Source organism: Equus caballus, chromosome 5, assembly GCF_041296265.1.
Source record: "Equus caballus isolate H_3958 breed thoroughbred chromosome 5, TB-T2T, whole genome shotgun sequence".
Lineage (NCBI taxonomy): Eukaryota > Metazoa > Chordata > Mammalia > Perissodactyla > Equidae > Equus > Equus caballus.
In genome coordinates, this window is record NC_091688.1 from 9,423,596 (window position 1) to 9,447,800 (window position 24,205).

Sequence of the window (24,205 nt, forward strand, 5' to 3'; positions counted from 1 at the left end):
GACCACTCTGTGAGAACCTCTGGATAGGACTAACCCTCCAGCCACTCCAGCCTACGGTCAAACCCTCAAGACTGTTCAGCCCAAATCTAGAGTGAACTGGGAGCAGTCTTTCCAAAACAAAGGGACAAAATGAAGTCTTCCAGGGCATTTATCCTTAGGCCTGCCTTTTAAAAGACATCATCCAATTAGGAGAATAAAAGTGAACTCTCCTGTCACATGTTTGGTGGTCTATTGCTGATTGTGTCCTCCACCATATTCTGTCTTTTGAAGACAGAGCAAGGAATTCTATTTTTTATGGTCTTTTTCTTCTTATAACATAGAAGCTTTAGAATATTTGAAAGTACATTTACTATGAATACAAGTACTAATAGGATGATCATAATAATATAGGTTTTCCTTTCTTCTTTTTATCAATATTCTATATATTTAAAAAATTTAACTCAACTTTCTAATATTTTTGTTTTAGAAAATATTTTCTGTGAGAAATATGTAATTTATGTTTAACATATAATAGGTTTAATTTTGTTATTGTTAAAAGAATTAATAAACATTTTTTAAATTCTCAGTTTTACTTTGTAATTCTTATTATATTTATAACAGTTACCGTATGGATAGATATAAACCACATAAAGGAAAGCTCTTTGAGATCAATAATTTTTAAGAGTGGAATGGGGTCCTGAGACCAAAAAGTTTGAGGACCACTGCTTTCGGACACACATGAGACCTAGAAGTAGCAGAGAGTCTGGCTGAGGGGGGCTTGTCCCCCACACCTGGTTGCTACAGCAGGGTGGGAGGGAGAGAGAGCTGGGAGCAAAGGAGCCCAGCCTGGGAAACCAGGGCGCAAGGGAAGTCTCAGCAAGAGCTCAGCACACCTGAGTGGGCCAGGGAGCGCTACTGAGATCTGACCAAACCAGGAGAGACCTGTTCACGAGGGACAGGAGCTCAGACATGCCAAAGGGACCCGATACTTCCCCGTGGATCTCGTGAGCCATCCACATGTATCCACATACCGGGACACCATCTCAAGGAAAGAATCAGGGGAGAAGCTGTCTGAGAACCTAAATGTTTTTTGTATAAGAGAAAGTAAACATTAGCCAAAGAAGCCAATTACAGATTGAGCTAAACTTTAAAACCAATTGAATATTTCAATTATTTTTTCCTAATAATCGAACGAGCGCTCATGAAACTAGATCAGTGACAGACAAAAATAAATTACATTTTCTTTGCCCATAAAAGTTATAACATGAATCAAAGTTACAACCCCACTACGCAAAACCAAAAGTTCACATACAATACGAGCATGGAGAGAGCAGAGGGAAGGAAGAATGGCATAGTGGACTGTGAGGCAGAAGGCCCAGGCTTAAAGTCCTCATCCTGGGATTAATTATGTGACTTTTCTGAACTCACTCTCCTCATTTGTGAAATGAGACTAGCACCTGCTCTGCCCTGCTGAATTCGTGTGAGAAAACAAGTCTATAAACTTTTCCTTTTAACTATGAAGTGTGAACTCTTTTGAGGCTGCTAAGGCACTAATAATAGAAAATCACACCGGTCGTGGTCACAAGTAAATCTGCAATGACAGAGTGAGATATGGGCTATAGTGGAGGTAAGCAAAGGGTGCTTCGTGAGTAAAGAGGATGGACATCTGAATTAGACTCGGAGTGGGGAGATCCCGGGAAGGCTTCCCAGAAGAGGTGACACTTGAAGTATTGAAGAGTAGGCGTCTTAAAAGGAGAAAAGGGCAACCCAGGTAATGAGAGTAGCAGAAACAAAGGGGAAGGAGGCAGCGTGAAGTTGTGGTAGATGAACAGATCTTAACGGCCTTTTAAGCCAGTAGAATTTTTTCTTCAAAAAACGTAGTCCCTTGAGGACGTAAAGTCCCAATTCAAGGAGAGGTCCCCAACGGCAGCCCTGGTTCCCCAGGCTTAAACAAAGGGAAGGCCTGCGGAAGAGGATACACACAGAAGCAGCCCTGCCGCGCGACCCAGGAGGTCGGGCGGAGAGGACACTGGCCAGTTCTGGGCACCAGAGTTCACCTCTCGGCCTGAAGCCCAGAAGGACCTTCGGGGACCCCCGAGGCTATCCTCCCGGCGCCCGCCACGCAAAGCTCAGGGCAGCGGCAAAGCCTGAGGACGCCGCGGTGGAAGCCCACTCCCTTCAGCCCCTGCCGAGCAGCCCGGCGAAAAGATGCTTATCCTCCCACCCCCATCCCTACCCCTACCCCCACCCCCAGCTCCCATCCCGCCCTCGATGCGGGCAACCGTGGACTCACCGCTCCCAGGCCCCCAGCTTCCGCGGTTACCATGGCGACGGCGCACCCGGCGCGCGGCAGCGCCGCCCCAAGCGCCGTGGACACGGCTGCGCGCCAAGGTCAAGGTTGCAAAGTGCAGCAAGGGAGAGCGGAAAGGCGGGCAGGGATTGATGGAAATGAGTAAAATCGCTGTGTTCGAATGGTGGCGTGCGTATTTTTTCTTTACTTTGTAAGTTTTGGGCAATATGGTCCGTATTTATTTTACACTTTCAAAACTAAAATTTAAAAATAAGGTGTGTACATTGGTTGCCGGCCCATCTTACTCTTATCTTTGGCCTTTAAACAAAATGCATTTCAAACAGACAGCTTCCTTAATTTTCTAGTCTACTGAAGATCTTTCTCCTACGGTTTAGGGTCATTGTCACCAACAAGTAGCATTTCCTATTGAGTCCCTCTAGTGAATTTCTCATTTCGAGTATTGTATTCTTCATTTCTGATTTTTTTTTTTTTTATATCTTCCAGTTCTTTGCTGATGTGCTCACTGTGTTCATCCATTCTACTCCGCATATCTGTGAGCATCCTCATTATGTTTTGTTTGAATTCTTTGTCCGGTAGGTCACTAGTTTCTGTTTTACTTAGTTCTTTTTCTGGGGTTTTGTACTGTTCCCTTGCTTGGAAAGTATTCCTTTGCCTCCTCATTTTGCCTCTTTCTCTGTGCTATTTTCTTTGTACTAGTTGAATTGACTTAAGTCTCCTAATCTTGGAGAAGTGGCCTTATGTATGAGATGCCTTATGAGGCCCAGCAGTGTGCTTCCCTCTTGTCACCAGTCCATAAGAACCAAGAGTGTCCACTTTGTGGGCTACTTGTGTCCTTCTGCTGTGGCAGGGTTGCTCCCACTGCAGGTACCCAGGGAGTCTGATCTTTCCTTCCCTGACCAGCTGCTTGTAAATCCGGTCTGGGGCGGGGGACCTCAGCACTGTTGGCTACAAAGTCTATCAGCACACTCTTATTGCAATTGTCTTCTTAATTGGGTTGGTACCCAGTGTAGCTGGTTGCTAGGCTCAGGGGCTACAGTTGTGATAGGCCTGAGGCCAACAAGGCTGCTGTCAGTTCTCTTAGGAGTGCAGCTGAGTGGGGCTAGCCCTTGGCATGGGGGCACTCAATTGTTTCAGGCTTTGGAAGGTGGGGCTGATCCTTTTTATGGCTATTTGTGAAGCACAAGTCTTCGGCCGCTGATAAACCTCACCCCACACCGGACTACATACACTGTCAGCACAGTCCTGGTCCGTGCACACTTCTCAACCTCCTGGAGCATACCCCAATGCCACACTGCAGAGGCCCCCACTTCTCCCTCAATGCCCCCCACAGTTCACCTGGTCCTCACACAGGCCCTGCCCCACAGAGGCAGACACCCTTGCCTGCCTGTAGAGGATCAAGGCACTCAGTCAGTGCAGGCTGAAAAGTAGCCTGAGGGCTTGCTGTTAGGTGGGACCAGTCCCTAGGGCGGGTTGCCTGCCCTGGCTGAACTGGATTAAATCTGTGCTCTAGTGGGTGTGGCAGACCCCTGGGCTAACAGCCCAAGGAATGCACTTCAATGGCCCCCACTGGTGTCATATCAGCACGCCTGGACCAGTTCAGAACTATGGCCCCCACCAATGTCTCAGTCTCCGGAGAGGACCCTCCTCTCACCAAGATGCCCCCAGAGCCCACCCGGTGAGTCTCGTTTCACCAAAGGACAGTCAGCCTTCTCTCTGGTGATTTTAGGTTGCTGCAATGAGTGAGTTTGTGCGTGGGCCCTTTAAGAACCGGATCTTTTCGGCTTTCCGCCGATAGCTTTTCTGGGGGTGTCCTCGCTGCAGTTAATAGCCCGCAAAGCCAGACAGTAAGACCCCGTCCGAAGGATGGTTATAGCAGTATCGCCCCCGCTCCGGACCACACTCCTCCAGGGAGGGCTGCAGACCTTAGGGTGGCTCCCACCTGGCCAGCTGAGAAGCTCCGCTGCTCCCAAAGGTGGCTTTTTTCCTCTCTGGCTGGAGTTACTGCCTCTTCTGCCTTCGTCAGGACTGTCCCTTGTCGTGGGGCTTCTTTTTATCCAGTTTTCAGTTTTCACTCCAGGGTGATTCTTCCCAAAATTGTTGTAACCTGGTTGTGTTCATGGGAGGAGGCGAGTTCAACGTCTGCTCACGGCGCCATCTTGACGAGATCTCAAGTAGCATTCCCTGAGACCTTACACGTGCCAACTGTGGCAGGAGCGGAAGGAACTTGGAAACTGTTATCTCTCATGATTCAGGAATTTAAGATCCGAAACAGACGACTTTTTAAAAGGGGGCAAAGAAAGCAAAGGAAACCATGAACAAAACACAGAGACAACCCACCAATTGGGAGAAAATATTTGCAAATCACTTATCAGACAAGGGGTTGATCTCCAAAACATTTAAAGAACTCACAACTCAACAAAAACAAACAAAAAACCCAATCAAAAACTGGGCAGAGTATATGAACAAACATTTTTCCAAAGAAGATATACAAATGACACATAAAATGATGCTCAACATCACTAATTATTAGGGAAATGCAAATCAAAACTAAAATGAGATACCTTACATGGGTTGGAATGGCTATAATCACAAAGACAAAAAACAGCAAATGTTAGAGAGGGTGTGGAGAAAGGCGAATGCTCATACACTGGTGGTGGGAATGCAAACTGGTGTAGCCACTATGGAAAACATATGGAGATTTCTCAAAAAACCAAAAATAGAAACACCATAGATCCAGCTCTCCCACTACTGAGTATTTATCCAAAGAACTTGAAATCAATGATCCAAAGAGATTTATGCACCCCTGTGTTCATTGCAGCATTATTCACAATAGCCAAGATGTGGAAGCAACCGAAGTGCCCATCTGTAGATGAATAGATAAAGATATGGTATACACGCACACACACACACACACACACGCACACACACAATGGAATACTACTCAGCCATAAAAAAGACAAAATCGTCCCATTTACAACGACATGGATGGACCTTGAGGGCATGAGGTTAAGTGAAATAAGCCAGACACGCAAGACAAATACTGCATGATATCACTCATATGTGGAAGATAACAAAAACATGGATAAGGAGAACAGATTAGTGGTTACCACAGGGGAAGGGGGTTGGAGGAGTGAGCGAAAGAGATAAAGGGGCACATGTGTATGGTGATGGATAAAAATTGGACTACTGAGGGTGAGCACAGTGAAATGTATTCAGGAATTGATAAACAATAATGTACACCTGAAATTCACAATGTTAGAAACCATTATAATCCCAATAAAATTACTTGGAAAAAAAGTTGTGGGGATGCAGGGGGTGGAGGTGGTACAGGGGCACTGAAAGAAATCAGCAAAGAATGGGGCCTCCAAATAGAAACTAAATTATTTTCATTATTATTATATTTCTTGAATGACATAATTTATAGACAGGGAAACACGTTTTTATATAATGTTAATTTCTGATGAATTAACAGAATAAACTAGTTGAGAAAGTTACTCCAAGGTAACTTAATGTGCTGTACTAGCAATTATGTTTCATTGTTTGGAGGCCTATTATATGCTGAGTACTATGCTAAGTGATTCATATAAATAATCTCTAATCCTCATAGCAACTCTGTGGAGGTAGTATTAATATCCTTGAAACTGATGCCCAGAAAAGTTGAGTCAACTACCTAGGACCACACAGCTAGGAAAGCACTGAACTAGGATTTGAACCTAGGTCAGTCTGGTTCTATCACCACAGGATTGCCACTGATAAACTATAAACTAATTAAATATTAGAGGATGCCTGTCCAAAATGATAATTTAATTTCAAAATAATCTATCTTGAGCCATTCTTTTGGCAGTAATTAGATACGATTAACACCATTCCTGGTGTGTGACTAAAGAACTGTTTCCACACATAGCTAATCTCCACAGTTGAGAAGTGGAGGAGGAGGTGTTGAACATCCACTGTTTTTGCCTGCCCATCCTTCCTCTTCTGGTCACAGACTCAGTTTTCTAGGAGCGAACCCCTTTGGCACACTCTCAGCCCATGTGGTTTGGGTGGGGCTGATCCCACTCCAAATCAAGTCCTGGCCAAGCAGTATTTTCTACACCCACAGCCACAGTGATCTGGTCAGGAAAAAACATGGAACACAGACCAGTATAGTCAAAGCTAATCCTGAGTTCTTGCCAGAGCAGTAAGTAAATAGGCATTTTTTTTTCAGCAGGCATTGATGAGAAGAGGAGTTTAGCCTAAGTTGCCAGCAGCCATCTTGCCACCACGTGGAGAGAGCTTGACAGAGAAATGAAAAAGCCAAGATGTAAACATGAGATTGAATCTTGACACCATCAGTTGAACCCTGAAGCCACTAGACAGACCTGAAGCCGGTTTTTATCCCCCCCCTTTTCAATTATATTAGTCAATAAATTACTTTTTCTTGATTAATCCAAAAAACAGTTGGATTTCTGTTACTTGTAATATCAATGCCTCATAACATGGAGGGGGAAAATATAGTATGGCTTTATTTTAGAAACATGCTATCCCTAAGGATAAATACATGAAATTTGGGATGGATAATATTGCAGTTAGGTGTTTCACTGTGCTTGTGAACACCTGCACTTGAATATTATTGGTTACTGGATCAATTAACCTGGAGGCAGGTTTCTAGTACGATGCGCTAGTGTTCTGTCACCCTCTCCATTTCAACATCTTTGTGTCCATGACTTAAATATAACTCTATAAGGCATACTTATAAGATAACCAAAAGCTCGGAATAATAAATAATATGATAGAGGATGGCAGAGTGAAAATCCCAAATCAGATACCTAGAAATTCAACAGGCAAAAGAGTGGAAAAAGCTTAATTCATAAAAAGGCATGGAGGCAGAAAATAAACAGCAAAGTACATTAGTGAATACCCACGTAGATTGAAATAGGAGACTATGTGGTTGGGAGAGAGGCAAGAGATGTGGTTAGAGGGATTGGAAAAGGTCAGACAGCAATGTGAAGAATAGTTTGGAGGGGGACAAGACTGCAGGCAGAAAGAGAAGCCAAAAATGACTCCCAGGTTTCTATCTTAGGTGACCAAGTGGCTTGTGGTTTCCTAATTAAGAGAGATTTTGAAAAAGAGCAGAGTTAGAACCAGGATGATGATTTCAGCCTTAGAAAGTAGAGGTAGAAATATCAGTGTGCCTCCAGTCAACATATATTTGAATCTAAAGCTCAGTAGACAAGGCTGGAATATAAATTTATATTTGGGAGTCATCAGCATATAAATGTTACCGAAAACCTTGAAAGAGGAGGAAGTCATCTAAGGTGAGTGAATAAAAGAATAGAGGGCTGCGGGCAGAGCCCTGGGAAACAACAGCATTCAAGGAGTTGGCAGAGGAAGATGTGGTCAGAGAACGAACAGACCCAGGTGAGTGTGGCAACATAGAAACCAAGGAAATAGTTTCAAAAAAGACTGAAAAAATGACAAGGGAATTTGGCCCTTAGGTATAACCTTTGTAGGATGAGTTTTAGTGAAGGGTGGTAGGCAAAATCAAGATTGCAGTGGACTGAGGAGTGAATGAGAGAGGTCAGGAAGTAGAAGCACTAAACATCCGTACTTTGAAGAAGCTAGAATAAAAAGCTTTTTTTAGACTCTCTAAATGCCGGAAACGTCTTTATTTTTAATGTAAGTTAATTTTGGTATTTGTCAGATATAACATCAGGGCAATTGATTTAACGACTATAATTGGAAATGAGGAAGTGGTAGCAGTGAGTACACCATTCTTTTGAGAAGTTTGAATGAGATGTGGAGGAAAGAGATTTCTCCGAAGTTAAAGGAAAACAAGGTATCAAAGGAGATGTCTTGGCAGGAAGAGGATCACAGAAGCCTGAGTATACCTAGAGGATGATAGCAAGGAACTAGTACAAAGAGAAGATTCAGAAAGAAGGTGACTAATGAAGTAAGATCCTAAAGGAAACTGGACGGTAAAGGGTTGGGGTGTAGATTGGCAGGTTGGCCTCAAACAGTAGGAATCTCACTTAGTCCTCTAATTCTGAAGTGCAAAAGGTAACAGTGGCATGGATACAGATAGTTTTTCTAGACTATGGAATTGGAAGTTGAAGAAAACCAAGCTTGATGGCCTTGAACTAAGGATGGTTAAACTGAGGGAGGAAGGGACACGTGAGGATTTGAGAATAGCATGAAGATTTGGCAAAACAATTGTTGACACAAATAATCCATAACCAATCTATAAATCAAAGTTGGAGTGAGTTTATTATGAGCCAACTCTGAGAACAATATAGCCTGGGAGAGTCCTTTCACAAAGGAATGGAGCACTCCAAAGAAGTGGGAATGTACAGAGTGGTTATATACCATCAAAGAGCATGTATCACATATGATTAGAATGTACCTTTTACAGTAGTCACAAGATTGCTTCGCAGGGACAGCAATTTGGTGACCACAGCAGGTCCGTGGTCTCAAGGTGGGTGATCACAAGGTGAATGCAACAGGTCAGCAATCAATCCTTAGTTTAGGGAGAGATGCTAATCCTTAAGGCAATGCCAATGTGAGGAAGTTACATCCTTAGATTTAAGGGTGGTGTTCTTATCTTTAGGCCATAGTAAATACTTAAAGCAGATATACAATGCATGATCAACAGCCACGTCACGCCCTTTTGGAAAAACAAGTTCAGGCTGAATTAATTTTACAGCAAATGGCTTCCTCATATACTCCAATATATCCTATTTCTTGTCACTTATTTATCACAAGTGAAAACTTTGATGGCATTGAAAAGGTGATTGAGGTTGAAGACCATGAATTTGAAGTGACCCAAACCTGCACAGTCAAGTGATTTTCTCCAGCAATGCTCAGACACCCAGCTTGATCTGAAGTGGGCAGGACAAAAGGATAGAAGTTCAAGCAGATGAAAAGCGCTGGTGAAAAAATGAACAGTAAAGGATTAACTTTGTCCAAAGAAAGGTTGGCCCTTTTCCCCCAGTTTCTAGGAGGTAATCTCTGCGCCCTTGGAAGGTCCTGCGTGTCTTTGTTTACCTGGGGACCTTGGGCCATGCTACATGGTCTACCAATGTGCTAACAATGTGACTTATGGTGGAGTCTTGGGCCATGCGGCAACAGCTTCAGTTCTGGAGAGGCTGGAGACAAACCATCTGTATAATTCTTAGAGATCCCCTCCTTACACCTTGACCTTGCCGCTCATTATAATAATTGCATCTACCTGGCTTCTGATGATTAAGTTTTGCCATCTGGCCTCCATTGTGTGTGTAGGGGAGTTGGGGCCACCCTAAGATCCCCATTGCAATCAGTGAGTCCAGTTCTATATTAGCATCTCCTACCATCAATCTGGTATACAGAGGAGAGCAACTACTGAACTTATTAGTGATTCTGGGTACTCCTCTCACTGGTACCTTCCTTATTACTTTTTATAAATGGTATATTCTCTGGTCCCTTCCATGGAATATAATTGCCTGGTTGGTTTTCCAGGCTTACATAGTATATCCACTCTAGCATGCTCACTTCTTTTAACTTTTTAATCCCTTGACCCACTGCCTTCCATCTTTGCCTCATTTAGCATGGGCCATCACTTTCCATGATTATGAAGCCATTCTAGCAGCATGTTTGCACCATCTCCAAGAGCCTTGCCAGGTTGTTAAATCCCATATCCCAGGAGAGTGCTTCCAAATTAATTAAATCTCCCTTATTCAACTTTGTATTCTATCCTCCTTGATCCAGCACCCTCAGAATTCAGTCCCATGTATACTCATCCAGATCCTGAGCTCCTTGGTGTATAGTCCCTTTCCTTCATTATCAGGCCTAGCCTACCTCAGCCAGGTTACTTAGTGACTTAATTCTAGTTATTAGCCTAGTGGCAAGCCTAGCCAAGGCATGGCAGGGCTGATACTAAAATGGTTTATGTTGTCCTGTGGCAAGGGAAGAACACTAGCCCTAGGGAAGAGGGGGCCACTTCTTTGGCTCAGAGGATTCAGGGATCTTTGGAAATTAAAGATTTTGGGATGCGTGAACCCAGATGTCCCTATCCCATATGTCAAGGTCCCAGTCTTTCCCAACCACCACGCTGTTCTTGGCATAGCAGACTTGCCAATATTGAGAGTTTAATCTTCTTTAAGGCTCTGTTACTCTTATGATTAAGTCCTGGACCTGGTTCTCAGCTTTTCCTGCTCTCTAGTTGCAGAAGATGAGAGCCTCTGTATTTGTTAGCTAAGAAATCCTTTGGCTTTTATGCTTAGTTTTTAATAGCCAATTAATCACTCTCTGTATTTCATTAGATGGCATCAAATGAGCTTAGCAACAGCCCACCCATATTTCTTCCATGTATCTCTAACACCTGATACATTGCACTCACTAGAGTGTTTCCTCCCTCCAGAATGTACATATTGCAAATAACGAAAGTTTTAACAGCTGCACTGCAATTGTGTCAGGGCCTATCTGTACTCTTTCTACCACCAGTGATGATATCTTCTTAGCTAGCCTGGCAGCAGATGATGCAACACCAAAAAGATCCATCCTATCTTACTGACTGCATCTTGAACCATTCCTGGCACCAACCGTCATAGTTGAGCTCCCTAGGAAGCATAATCTGAGATGGAGTTTAGCATGCAGGAAATGTATTAGGGAGTGCTCTTGGGATCAACACCTGGAAAGAAAGGCAAGGAAACAGGGCAGAGGGAGAAATCGGTCTGCAATGTAGTCTCAACAACAGCCTAGGCAGACCTTCTGGGGAGCTCTGAAGTTGGGATGACCTTCAGAATTGTCCCAAGATGGGGTAAGGGAGCTGTGCCTTTGTACCCCTGCATCAACCAGTCTCTGGCTGCAGGCTACCCCAGGAAGGGAATGAGACCTTGGGCAGGCAGCTCTCTTCGACCAAAGTGCTTCCCAGGAAGGGCTGACAGCTGAGATCTGTCTGTCAACAGCAGTTCTAGTGGCTGGTGGATTATGTCCCTCATTCCTGAAGGATGTTTGGCTGACGCATTACAGGATTCATATGCCACCAACTTGACATCCCCTTAGGTCCATTTATTTTTCAATATTTAGGCACTGCTTTTTTTCTCTTTTGATTAAAATTTATTTTAAAATTGCTGAAGACATTTAAATAAAATGCCTTTAATTTTGTTGAAATAAAAAATAAATGTTATTTAAGTAAATAATAATGTGAAATTTATTTTTAAAATGTATTTTGCTTAAATGAATTTTTAATTATTAAGAACATTTAATAATTAAAAATTCAGTACTCAGAGAAATCTGGCTTCCATCACTAACCTCTCTACTCTGTTCCCTCCTTTCCCCTCTAGATAACATTTTTATTAATTCTCAGTTTATCTTTCCATTGTTTCTTTAAAAATATAAGTAAATACACATATACATATATACACTCACACATTATATTTCTACCCCTTTCTTAATCAAAGTTAGCATACTATAAACATTGTTTACTTAGTTTTTGTCACTCAACAATACATCGCGAAGAACGTGCTACATAAGTATTCAGAGATCGTCCTCATTTCTTTTTATAGCTGCATAATCCTCATTATGTGGATATCCCATTGTTTATTCAATCAGTCCCCTATTGAGACACTTTGGGGTTGTTTCCATTCTTTTGCTGTTACAAAGAGTCCTGCAGTGAATAACTTTCTTTTTATTTGTGCAAGTGTATCCTTGAGATAGTGAGACTGTTGGGTCAGAAGGTAAATGCAAATGTAATTTTGCTAAATCTTGCCAGATCCCTATCCATAAAAGTTTTATCATTTGGCACACACATCAGCCATAAATGAGAATGCCTCCACAGTCATGTCAACAAAGCAGGTTGTCCAATTTTGGATTTTTGCCTACCTGATAGGTCTTAATGTAGCTATAGTTTGCATTTACCTTATTATGAGCAAGACTGAACATATTTTCAAACGGCTAAGGGTCATTTCTTTTTCTGTGAACTGCCTGTTCATCTATTTTGCCCAATTATCTCTATTTGTTTTTCTCCATTTTTAGGAGCTATGTATATGTTATGTTCTAAATCTTTTGTGACATATATTGCAAATACTTTCTCCCTGTCATTTTTTTTACTTTGTTAGTAATATTCTTCCCATGGAAAAATTTTTATGCAGCCAAATTTATCAATCTTTTTGCTTCTAGATTTTGAGTCATAGTCAGGAAAGTTTTTCTCCACTCTTAGTAAAGAAATTCATCCACATTTTCTTGTTCTATTTTTATGCTTTCATAAAATTTTACCCATCAAATGGGCAAAACAAATTTAAAGTTGGGAAACACCAAGCATAATGATAATAGAAATCAACAAGAACCCCCCTACGCTGCTGGCAGGAGAGGCAGCGTAGCACCATGGCTGAGAGCATAGACTCTAGAGCCATTTGCATGATTCCAAGTCCTGGCTCTGTTTTTTTGGCTCAACTTGACTTTGGACAAGTTAGTTAACACCTTGGTGCCATCTGTAAAATTGGAATGATAATAATAATAGCCCCAACCTCAAGAGGAGTAGTGTGAGTATTGATGAGTTAATATAAGAAAAGCAGTTAAAACAATGTCTGGCATGTAGTACATGTTATGTAAGTTTTTACTAGTAGTAGTAGTGGTAATAGTTGTTGTTGTAAAACAGAACAACCACTTTAGAGAGCAATTTGGCCAGTGCTAGCAAATTTGAAGGTATGCATAGCATACAGCCCAGCAATTTTACTCCTACTTCATATCCTAGAGAAACCCTTACAGGTGTACACAAGGGGGCATATGTGAGAATTTGCATTGTAGCATTGTAATAGGGAGAACAAGAAACAGTCAAAATATTCATCTGCAGGATAATCAGATTTTTTTAAATCTGCAGTATAGTCATACAGTGGAATACTATAAAGCAGTGAAAATAAATAAATTAGATTAAAGATTTTCAAGCTTTAACATGCATTATAATCACCTGGAGGGCTTGTTAAAACCAGATTATCAGGCCTTACCTCCAGAGTTTCTGATTCAGGAGGTCAGTGGTAGGGCTCAAGAATTTGCATTTCCCAAGTGATGCTGATGCTGCTGGTCCAGGACCACATTTTATGAGTCACTAAATTGGACCTTCATTGATCAACATGGATAAATCTTAACAAACTTAATGTTGAGTGATGAAAGCAAGTTTCAGGAGAATATATACACTTTTATATCATTTATATAAAGCTTAAGAACATATGTGCACACACAGACACTATATATACATACGTAGTAAAAATACATACAAAGAAAATGAATAGGAATTATAAAGCAATAGCTTTAACTTTGGAATGATGTTTACATTATGACGAAAGGAGGATAAGGCATCAAGGAAGTGTATATATGGGGGTTCCAATCGTAGTTGTGACATTTTATTTCTTAAACTAGATGGTGGGTATAATGTGTTTAATATAATATCCTTTATTTTTTTTATTTTTAAACTAAGTTTCTTGTAGGCAACATAGAGTTGAGTCTTGCTTTTTTTAAATCCCATCTGATCATCTCTACTCTTTAATTGGAGTGTTTAGCCTATTTATATTTACTAAGCTATTGATATGGTAGAGTTTTAAATCCACCTTCTTGCTATTTGTTTTGTAATTGTCCCATTCATTCTTCATTCTCTTTTTCTTTTTTTAACCTTCTTTCAGATCAATTTAGTGTATTTTTATGATTCCATTTTAGCTCCTTTATTGGATTATTAGCTATACCTCTTCATTTCATTGGGGTTTTTTTTTTTTGGGTTGCTTTAGGGTTTATAGTTTAAATCTTTAACTGCTAAAGTCTACTGTGAAATAAAATTATTTCATTGTGTATCTAAGGGAAAAACACTGCTTTGATATTGGGGTGAAGATCTCCAATAAAGGAAGGATGTCTTGGAGCACTATCAACCATAAGCAAACTCTTGAAAGGTATGTTATTCTCCAAACAGTGCTTCTCCATTTCACTGGCATAGCAATTCAGGAGAGCATCTTGGAAGAGGAGCTGGGTCATCAGTGACTTCTTCTTGTTCCTGGCAGTGTGTGCTTATTGATATGCTTGAAGGCCCTGAGATTCTCACTGTGCCAGATCACGAAGCATTTCAATTTGTAGCCTGCAACATTGCCCCCAAGAAAGACTTGTCCTGTCTTTAAAAACCTTGAGACCTAGCATTGACTTAGCCTCCTTATAAATGAAAGTCCTTTCAGGCATCCATTTCCAGAATACGCAGCTTTCATCCATGTTGAATATTTGCTCTGGCAAGTAATTTTTCTCCACAATCGACTTATTTAGAGTTTCCAAAAATTCTTTAGCTGCCTTCATGAGAGCACTCACAGACTCACTACTCACTTTCACATTATGTAAGGAATAAGGATTCTTAATCTTTCAAACCACCCAGAGTTAGCAGTAAATTCAACATCATAGTCAGCTCCAGCCTTTTCTTTCAACATCACAAACAAACTTTTTGTTTTGGCCATGATCATCATCGTTCTGAGAGGGATACGCTGTCTGTGTCTGGTCTTCAATCCAGGCCATTGGAAGTTTCTCCATGTCTGATATAGGCCCTTCTCAAATTTTTGTTAATCTCATGCCTTCATTGAAGCAGATCCTTTAACAGTCTCCAACACTTTGTTCTTGTTCTTCAAGATCGTAGCTGTGGTGGGATGGGACATGCCTGACTGGTAAGCAATAGCCATCACTGATTTTCCACCTTCATAGTCCTTAATCATTTTAAACTTCATTTCCAGGTCAATCTTACATGGCCTCTTACTGGCAGCATTAGCGGTGGATTTTGTACAGTTAGGGGCCATGATGAACAAAAGAACACGAGATTAAATCAAGCACAAGAGAAAATAATGCAGTCAAGAGACTCAGTAAACACAGATGTATGAGGCTGCTGCGGGCATAACCCAGCATAGTGTTTCACAGTAAACTTTTTTTCATAAGTAGACAGAGTACACTCTAAAAGTATAGCATAGTAAATATGTAAATCAGTAACATAGTCATTTATTGTCATTATAAGTATTATGTACTATAAATAACTGCATTGCTATACTTCTATACGACTGGCAGCGCAGTAGGTTTGTTTACACCAGCATCACCACAAGCACATAAATAATGTGTTGTGCTATGACGTTATGATGGCTGTAATGTCACTAGGTGACTGGAATTTTTCAGCTCCATTAAAATCTTCTGGGACCACCATCGTATATGCAGTCCATCACCAACCGAAATGTCGTTATGTTGGCATGACAGTAATTAGATGTATTAAGACACCATGAAAAAAATCAGACCTGTAGCCATCCTTAGCAGAGAATTTCTCACTCTTACTCTGAATTTGCAGTTTTGAGAGGCTACTCTCTGACTGGAACTCATCTAAGGGGATTTCCTATGCTTTCCTTCAGTGATACGTTCACAGCATGTTTGGAAGTCTCCTTTTTATCTTTTACCCTTCCATTTCTTCACATCTGGGAATAGCTCTAATGTCTGAAGTAAACACAACAGGCTCCATTTTTATGAACCTCAAATTCCTATTACCTCATAAGCCACTAAGAATTAGTTTAAATGGTACCCACTTTTAGGTGATCAGTATTGCTTAAATGTTAGATTGCTTCTATACCACAAAATAATTCCCTTTTGTGAAATAACTGCTTTTCCTTATCTAATGATTTATTTATCATACGACTGGAGTGTTAGCAGAGGCAGGGAACAGATTTGAGATTTTAGACTAATTTAGTCACTTTCTCCTTAATGAAAGCAATGGGATTCTGGAGGCAATCATATACACATACCTTCATACACATAAAATAAAATCAGCCCTCATTTTTCATCAACCATAGCAAGAATATTTCTGGAAATATTGATCTGTATTCTTTCCCACATGTGATTGTCTCTATAGTTAATATGGAACATCCACATTTTCTTCTTTCTTATCTTTTAATTTTCAAAGGTTTTGAATTTGGGAAGCCTAAATTGAGCTGAAATATCTCCATTTGTATAGAGTCTTCCCATAGAATTTAAAATAAAATCTGAACTCCTTTACAATAGCATGCAAGGCAATATATGATCTTGCTCTTGCCTATTTCTCTTATCTGATATCTCACATTATTATTTCTAGCCACACTGATCCTTTTTTATGTTCCTTGAACAGGACAAGCTTATTTATGCCTCAGGTCCTTTCCCCTTGCTATTCACTCTACCTGAAACACTCTTCTCCCAGGTTTCGACCTGGACTGGTGGAAATCTTTCAGGTCTCAACCTACCTCTTCAGGGAGCACTTCTCTGATCATGCCATTTAAAGTAGGCTCTCTTTCCCCAACTAGCTACTCTCTATAACGTCACCCTGTTTATCTCCTTCCTGGATAGCACTTGCCACTGAAATTATTTTGCTAATTTTTTACTTGTTTATTGTCTATATCCTTTTAGACAAATTAGTGTGCTACTGGCTGCAGGTAATAGAAACCCCAAAGTCACTTAAAAATATGAAATTTATTATCTCACATAACTCGAAGTCCAACAATAGAGAAGTTTCTGGGTGAAAGAGAATGAATATTTTTAAAATGACATTCAAGGATCCAAATTCCTTCAGTCTCTCTGGTCTACCATCCTTATTGTCTAGCTTCATTCTCCTCTGGCTTCCCTCGTGGTTGCAAAATGGTTGCAATGGTTCTAGATGTCACATCCAGACACAACAATGGCCACAGGGAAAAGATACTATCTCTTCCTGCATCTCATCTAAAAATGCTAGGAATTCTTTTCCCACAGTGCCCATTAGATTTCCTCTGATTTCCCATCAGTCATATTGGATCATTTGCATGGAGATGGTTTAGACCAATTACTCATAATGAAAAAGACATTGGAAAGTCAACCACCATAACCACATAAATGATCACTAGAGCTTCAGGGTGTTGTCTATCTCATTTACAACTGTATTTCCAAAGCCTACTGTAGTACTTGGCACACAATAAGTGTTCAATTAATAAGTGAGTCCATTTAAATACATAGGACAGGAGGAAGAGAGAAAACTGACATTTGTTGAGTTCCTACTAAGTGCCAAACACACAATGTGATCTTCATTATAATTTACTTCTCAGAAAATTTTATAAAAAATGGTATTATTTCCCTTTTACATAAAGGAAACTAATGTTTAAGAGATTAAGAAATTTGACCAAGATCACAAAGCTAGTCAGTCACAAGACTAGGATTTGAAACCATCAGTGTCTGGATCTGAAGGTCATGCATTTCCCACTACAAGCTAATTAACAAAAGGTCATCTTTCCCTTTCAGAAACAACTGGATGCACCTGTGTAGATCCTGCATGAAAAACAGCTAAAGAAAATCTGGTTAAGTTCATCCCTAGCCCAGGACAGTCGTCAGGAAACCAGTAGCCTTTCACTGATATGACTGATATGGTATGCCCTACCCTACCACTTGTTTGTTTTTTAAATATATACTAAAATTCAGGTGGCTGTGTGCCATAGGAAAATGGGAGAAACGACAAATTGAAAAGGAATGTTTCGCCCTAATACTAAAGGGAGTTCACAAAAGTGTTTGGTGAAGTGTCTGGTGGTGAATACTAAGTGAAAGCTTAGCAAGCTGGCAAAGCCTCAGAATCCTAGATAAAACCCTGACGTCTTGAAAACTACACTGTGAGAAATCTGGAAGATTGGGTCTATTCCTGATTCGGCCGTGTATCCTCAGCAGCTTGCACATAGTAGGGGCCTAATAAATATGTGTGGACCCCATGTATGCATGCATCAATCATTCAATCTACAAGTAGGGGCAAGATTGTGCCAACAGGAGACCCACTGGCTACAAATAAATAAAAATTCCGTGACAAGTCCTATCTTTCTATTGCCTTCTGGTGGGGAAAACAAAGAAGAAAGGAGGAAGCTTCAGTATTCAACTACTGCCAGTTCAGCAGTGAACCCGCCAAGTGGTCACCCTCGGAATACAAGGAACTGCATACGAGAACAGGCAGTATTTGAGATTACCCGAACCTCCAGCAAAGGGCCCGGCTACTTTCTGAGCCGCCCCGGAACCTCTTGGCAGGATATGTGGGTTCCAAGGGGAACGATTTAGGAACAGGACCACTTCCTGCTGCTGAAGAGGGGAAAGGGGTGGGGAGGAAATAGTTCGAGGAGCGGCATCCTGCGTGCGCTAGCGGCGGCCGAGGAGGAGGCAGAGAGCGGGCGGCAGGTGGAGGAGGCGGGGGAGGCTGCGGCACAGAAGAAAGTGTCAGAGCCGGTGAGTTAGCCGCCGCGGAGCACCGGACAGCGGACAGCGCCCGAGGCTCGCTTTACAAATCTGCGGTCCCAAGTTAGCGAGCTGCCCGGTAGGGTAGGAGCCGTGCTTTGCCCGCTGCCTTCAGTCGGCGGCGACAAGGGGCTGCTGGGGCGCTGGGACTGGGCCTCACGGGGCACCAGACTGCGCTACGGCTGGCTGACAGCCCTACCCCGGGGCCGGGGAAGGGGCTGGGCTGCTCTGCCTGGGGGCTCTGGGGTTCCGCAGCCTGGACAGCTTTCCCAGACAGAGGTTGGAATTCGGGGAAAGAAAATGGGTACGTGCGTCCCATTTCACCCTCGGGTCCTAGCGAGATCCTGCCAAGTGGGTGGTGGACTTTGTTTCAGGGACTGAGAGAAGGGCTCACAAAGAGAATGTTAGTCTGGAGCCCTAGTTTCTCTACCCTGTTCGAGCTGCCCGGTCCGTCGGAAGCGGAGTTGTTTGTTTTTAAAGGCAAATACTTCCTCCTGCTCCTGTCACTTCGGGACAAGTTAACAGCTTTCAGATCCCTTGCGACACCAGCTTGTTCCCTATCCCATCTATCTTGTTAGTACTGCGGTGGGTATCTGGTGAATGCTCTGTAGGTATACATGATGGTGAAGTCAAAGTTAAATGTCGCCAAGCACTTTTTGAAGAGAGACAAGACTAACCTAAACGGCGCCCTTTGCTCCCCCTCACGTACAATCGTTTTAGCATTTAGAGTAAGGATAGTCATCTTATAGCTAAAGGTTATGATTGTGCATCTGCAAAAGGCCTGTGGTATAGTAGGATATAAAATTTTTTACCGCTGAACGAAATGATTCCATAGAGATTGTCACTGGAAGGATCAGAAATAGTTTTTATTAAGTTACTGCTTTTCTGTTGTCTTAGGTTCGGCTTTAGAGTGTGGTGAAGGGTACTTTTCATGGTGCATGGAAGGAAAGCCAATGCGCAGGTAGGCATTTAGGAAGAAAATCTTCGGTTTCACTGACTGAAATTCAGCACGTAATAATTCAGGGCTTCGTTTAAATTTTTTTGTTTTTTGAAGTTTTCAAATCTTACCAAATTCTGCTTGGAACTAATGAGTTCTGTTCTAAAATAAATCAAAAGTAATATCAGGAATTAATAGCTTTTTTAATAGAGTAAAATATAGAACTTAGATTTATAAAGAGTGCTATGAATTTTATGTAATTGTTAACATTTAAATTTTCCTTTTTGCTTAGTAATTTTTTGTAATAGTCTCTAAGTGTATTATGCTACTATTTGGATTTATTATAGTCTTCAATTCCTTATAGAATGTAGAGGGTTCTGTTGCCATATAAGAATAATGATTATTTATAATACACTGTACTGAATGTCTAATTATGATTTTGATTATTTCATTGATGTTCAGTAATACATTTGTTCTGTCAATTAAAGTAGCTGCATTGCAGAGAATATTGTTTTAGGACTAAAAAAGGCATTGGACATTATAACTTAGTATGTGGAAAAATACAACAATATGTGGGAAAATATAGACAATTATAGGCCATCCCATCCCCAGAATTCCGTAAGGCTCTTTCTCAATCTGTTCTAACAAATAGGACTAAAATTGTTGTTGAAACAAAATCAGCCCAGTTTTATTTCTTCATTTTTAAAACTCATTTTACATTGATTGAACTGTATTTAATCATTTGTTATTCAACATCACAGATAAACAGCTCTGGCATGCCCTTTTAAGAGAAGAAACATTTTATGATGGGAGTATGACTTAGAACCAAAAGCAAGAACCAGAATATATATCTTTTTCCAGATCTGTTACTGATTTTTTAATTGACCTTGAGCTGTTCATCTTCTCTGTGCCCCAGTTTAATTCTGTATTGTATCTGACCAGGATATTGGAAATTAATGAATGCTTGCAAATACTTTATATCCCCAGATGAAAAGATGTTTTGGATGTAAGAATGCCATTATCTTATTTATATCTTACTCTACAGTAGGAATAACATTTGACTGAAAATATGTGAAGTTAACAATACATATATTAAATGCTTCATCACATCAACTTTTAACATGATTGCAAAAAACCACTGATTGCTTTTCATCCTTAGCTTCCATAAATGTCATATCTTATGTAATTGCTAAAATAAGAACATATTATTTTTCAGAAAGAGAAGGCACAGCGTAGGAATGTTTTTGGTTTATCAGTAATTTCTATATAAAATATTCGCTAATCACTCATACCTACCCTTTTTTCTTTTCTTGCTCTATTATGTAATACCACTAGTTATTCAAAATAATGTTGGAGACTTTTGGTGCCATTAATTGTTAGGTACAGCTCTTTCTTCATCCCCGGCACTTGGCCAGAGCCTGGCCTACCCATTGCTCTCTGGTTTTACTTTTACTTGCTGCCTACATTAAGTCATGGTCATACTTCCCTACCTTTCCTTGTTGGGCTATCATTCTTGCTGCTGCAACCTAGAAGGCAATATCTGGAAAGTAATGTTGGGTTTATTCTTAGCTATTGGAGAAGCTTTGAATGAGAAGTAACTCTTTATATCGAGATTATTTGACATAATGTTCCATGTTCATTCTCCCTACTAGAGCATGAGCTCTGAGTCTTCTATATCTTTGCATCCCTGGCACCTAATGATCACTGAATAATTGTTTGAATGACTGAATGGTTCTGCACACTTTTACTCTACAAAAAAAGAAAAAAAAACTATAAACAAGACAAGATTGAAAATTGTTGTTAAAGGTATTCTAATGCTTAGTTATAAAGTTTTATGAAATTGATTGGCGTTTTACTAGTAAAGCTTCATTCATTTATTTAACTAGCTATTATGTGTACGTGATACAAAATTTAAAGGTAAAATAGGATAGTCAATGAAAAGTAAGTCTCCCAATGCTGACCCCAGCTCCCAGTTTTCCTCTCCAGAGGGAACCCCTGTAAACAGTTTCTTATGCCTTCTTTCACAGACATTGTACTGCATATACAAGCATATATAGACTATCTCCCCTTTTTTAAAAACATAATGTCAGCATATCATGTGTATTCTTCTGTATCTTTCTTTTTTCACTTCACAAATTATCTTGTAGATTGTGACAAATACATATAGACCCACCTTATTATTAAAAAGTTAATAGTTACATAGTATTCCATTGTCTTTAGGTACCATAGTTAACCAGTCCTTTTGAGAGACTTTTAAGTTATTTCAGATGTTTTGCTGCTACAACTCATTCTATAACGAATATCCTTGTAGGTGGTTTTTGCCCAGATGTGTAAGCATAGAATAAATTTGTAGGTGCAAAATTGCCCACAAAGTATGTTCATTTTAAAATTTTGGTAGATATTGACAAATCCCCTCCTTAGAGATTGTACCATTCTACAGCCTACCAACAGTGTGCCTGTTTCCCAAGATATTATTTTTTAACCATTTATTTCATTTAGAGACGCTAAAACATTTGCAATGTAATTCTTCTATCTTTCCTTAAATATATAAACAGGAAACTGAGCCTGATTTTATTAGGAATTGGTTTATTCATTCATCAAACATTTATATAGTACTTGTTCTTTGCCTGTATACTGCATATATACAGATGAAGTGATGGAAAGACATGTAAACAGACACCATAATACAAGAAGAACAGGATTTTAATAGGGATGTAAAACATGGAGGAAGGAACCTCTGCTCTGAGGAGATGAGGAAAGCTTCATAGAGATGGTGATATTTAAGTTGTGTCTTCTAGAGAGAGTGAGAATTTGCTTTAAAGTAAAGAATGTACTTTAAAGGATAAAAATTTAAAGAAGAAAGATAATAAAGGACACCATAAACAGAAGGAACAGCTGTACCAAAAAAAAAAAAAAAAAGACACCAAGACCTGGAAGTATATGAGATGTATGGAATCGTAAGTATATCTGGAATGTAGAGTATGTGACAGAATAAGAAGGGGAAAGGGAGAAAAAATACGGGCGATGAGGCTACAACCATGGGAAAGAGTTTGGCTTTAGCCTTTAGGTATTTAAGAGCCTATGGACATTGTTATACAGGTTAGATTTGTTCTTTGGGCTGATATTTAGGAAGGTAGGGTGTGGACTAGAAAAAAGGGAAGAAATTGATGGCAAAGAAACTAATTTAAAGGAATTGTGGTAGTTTAGATGAAAGCTGATGAGGTCCTGAAGTAGATCTATGGTATTGGGGATTGAGAGGAGAGGATGGAATTGAGTGTTTGTTTAACAGTAAAATCAAAAGGATTTGAGGAAGTAATGATATAAATGACTCCAAAGGTTTCCGCTTGGGAAACTACGCGCTGATGTGATGAGATCAAAAATACAGGAAGAAGAACAGGTTTCAGTAAGCCAAGAATAGATTCTCTTTCTCGCACCTTAAGATTATTCTGTCTAGGAAACACCCAGATAGAGAGAGCTAGCATGTAATTGGAATGTGGGTCTGGGGCAGAAGAGCGGTTTGGGCTGAAGATAAAAAAAAAAATTGTGAGTCATCAGTATGCAGAAGGTTCTTGAAGTTGTAGACATGAGTGAGGGTAGAACAGAAAAGGAGGATGCCAAAGACAGAACCCGGGGTGTCCCAGGATGTTTAAGGTAGAGCCTTCAAGTAAAGATTCTAAAATGGGTAAGAAGCTTTAGGTTCTTTGGGTCTTGTTTTATTTAACTGTATCTAGAGTTTTTGTTGATAATTTTCAGTCACAGTGAAGATCAGATGAGCTTCTCCTTGAGTTCAACTTCAAAAGACAAAAAAATCCCATTCAGCTCTCATATCTTTAGAATTTCCTGTTTATTCTAGTCAATCTAAAAGGTATGCTTAAAAATAGTAGTATAACATATACCTGCTTGGTTGGCTGTTCCTTGGTGTGGCACGCGCTGAAGATTGGCTCGCTCAACACCTCTCCTTCCTTTCCTCCCTCTACTGTATAGACACAAGAAAATTAAATATTATGCTTGATATCTTAATCTTCTATGCATTTTGGGATGGCTGTGTAACACAGTGCTGCCAGTGAGATGTCCGTGGAAGTTACTGAGAGGTATCCCAGGAAGGCTTTGCTTTCCTGACATAAAGGGAGACCAGCTTGCTTGCATGGCCATTTGCCCTTCCTCCTTCATCTTGCATTGATTGGTGGGCCAAGGCACAAATGCTGACACTCATTTTATACAATAAGGAGTCATGAGATGTCTTGGGGCTGAAGCTTTCATGGCCTATTTACAAATTAAGAGGTTAACAGCTTGGCTTTCGGGGATGGAACCAGGTATGGAATGTAGTGCCTAGAGGGTGCCTTTCTAATAAGCAGAACTGGCACTTTCAGGTGTTATTTCCTTAGGGAGTTGTATACTCAGATCTTTAGCTCTCTCTATTCAAGTGTGTTTAGGACTTTGAATAAGGGTCAATTTGGCTGAGTCTTTTTTTTTAAGAGCAGGCTATTCATTTCCAAATTAAAACAAAGTTTTTGAAGTATAAAAGGAGAGATGTTCATTTAGATGGGAGCACAATTCCAGGCTAAGGAAAGATTCTGCAGGTCTTTGGACTAAGATAAAACTTGATTATAACTGCTTTAGAAGCAGAGACTATGTTTTCTAAACTTTTTTTGTGCTTGATTTCAAATTATCTTAGCCACTTACAGAAAATGACTCTTTCCTCAATTAAGAGTAGTACTTTTTGAGAAGAAGATCTAAGGAATGTGTGACATGATAGCCCTGAA

At 40.4% G+C, this 24,205-nt stretch overlaps 2 protein-coding genes and 1 long non-coding RNA gene across 10 annotated transcripts in view; 2 read left to right on the forward strand and 1 right to left on the reverse strand.

The window, feature by feature from the left end:
* Positions 1-2,921, reverse strand: part of ANKRD45 (ankyrin repeat domain 45) — a 43,670-nt gene extending 40,749 nt beyond the window's left edge. Inside the window, exons 1-2 of one of the 7 annotated variants that reach the window (XM_070267704.1) lie at positions 2,037-2,270; positions 1,011-1,058 (exon numbers count right to left, since the gene is read on the reverse strand). Coding sequence is in view for 1 of the 7 variants with exons in the window: in XM_005609673.4 (XP_005609730.2) it covers positions 2,273-2,305 (33 nt within the window). In the remaining 6 variants the exon portion in view is untranslated. The other 6 variants (XM_070267706.1, XM_005609673.4, XM_023640571.2 and 3 more) reach the window with 6 other exon arrangements.
* LOC138924221 (uncharacterized) lies at positions 2,354-6,727 on the forward strand. The gene is made up of 3 exons (XR_011439006.1): positions 2,354-2,480; positions 2,774-2,862; positions 6,498-6,727. It is a non-coding gene; the product is annotated as an uncharacterized lncRNA (long non-coding RNA).
* Positions 6,728-18,218: 11,491 nt separating this feature from the next.
* Positions 18,219-24,205, forward strand: part of KLHL20 (kelch like family member 20) — a 56,193-nt gene continuing 50,206 nt past the window's right edge. Inside the window, exons 1-2 of one of the 2 annotated variants that reach the window (XM_001493014.7) lie at positions 18,219-18,496; positions 19,403-19,466. In XM_001493014.7, the coding sequence (XP_001493064.2) occupies positions 19,444-19,466 (23 nt within the window). In that variant the 5' untranslated portion in view covers positions 18,219-18,496; positions 19,403-19,443. The remainder of the gene's footprint in view (positions 18,497-19,402; positions 19,467-24,205) is intronic. The other variant, XM_005609674.4, reaches the window with a different exon arrangement.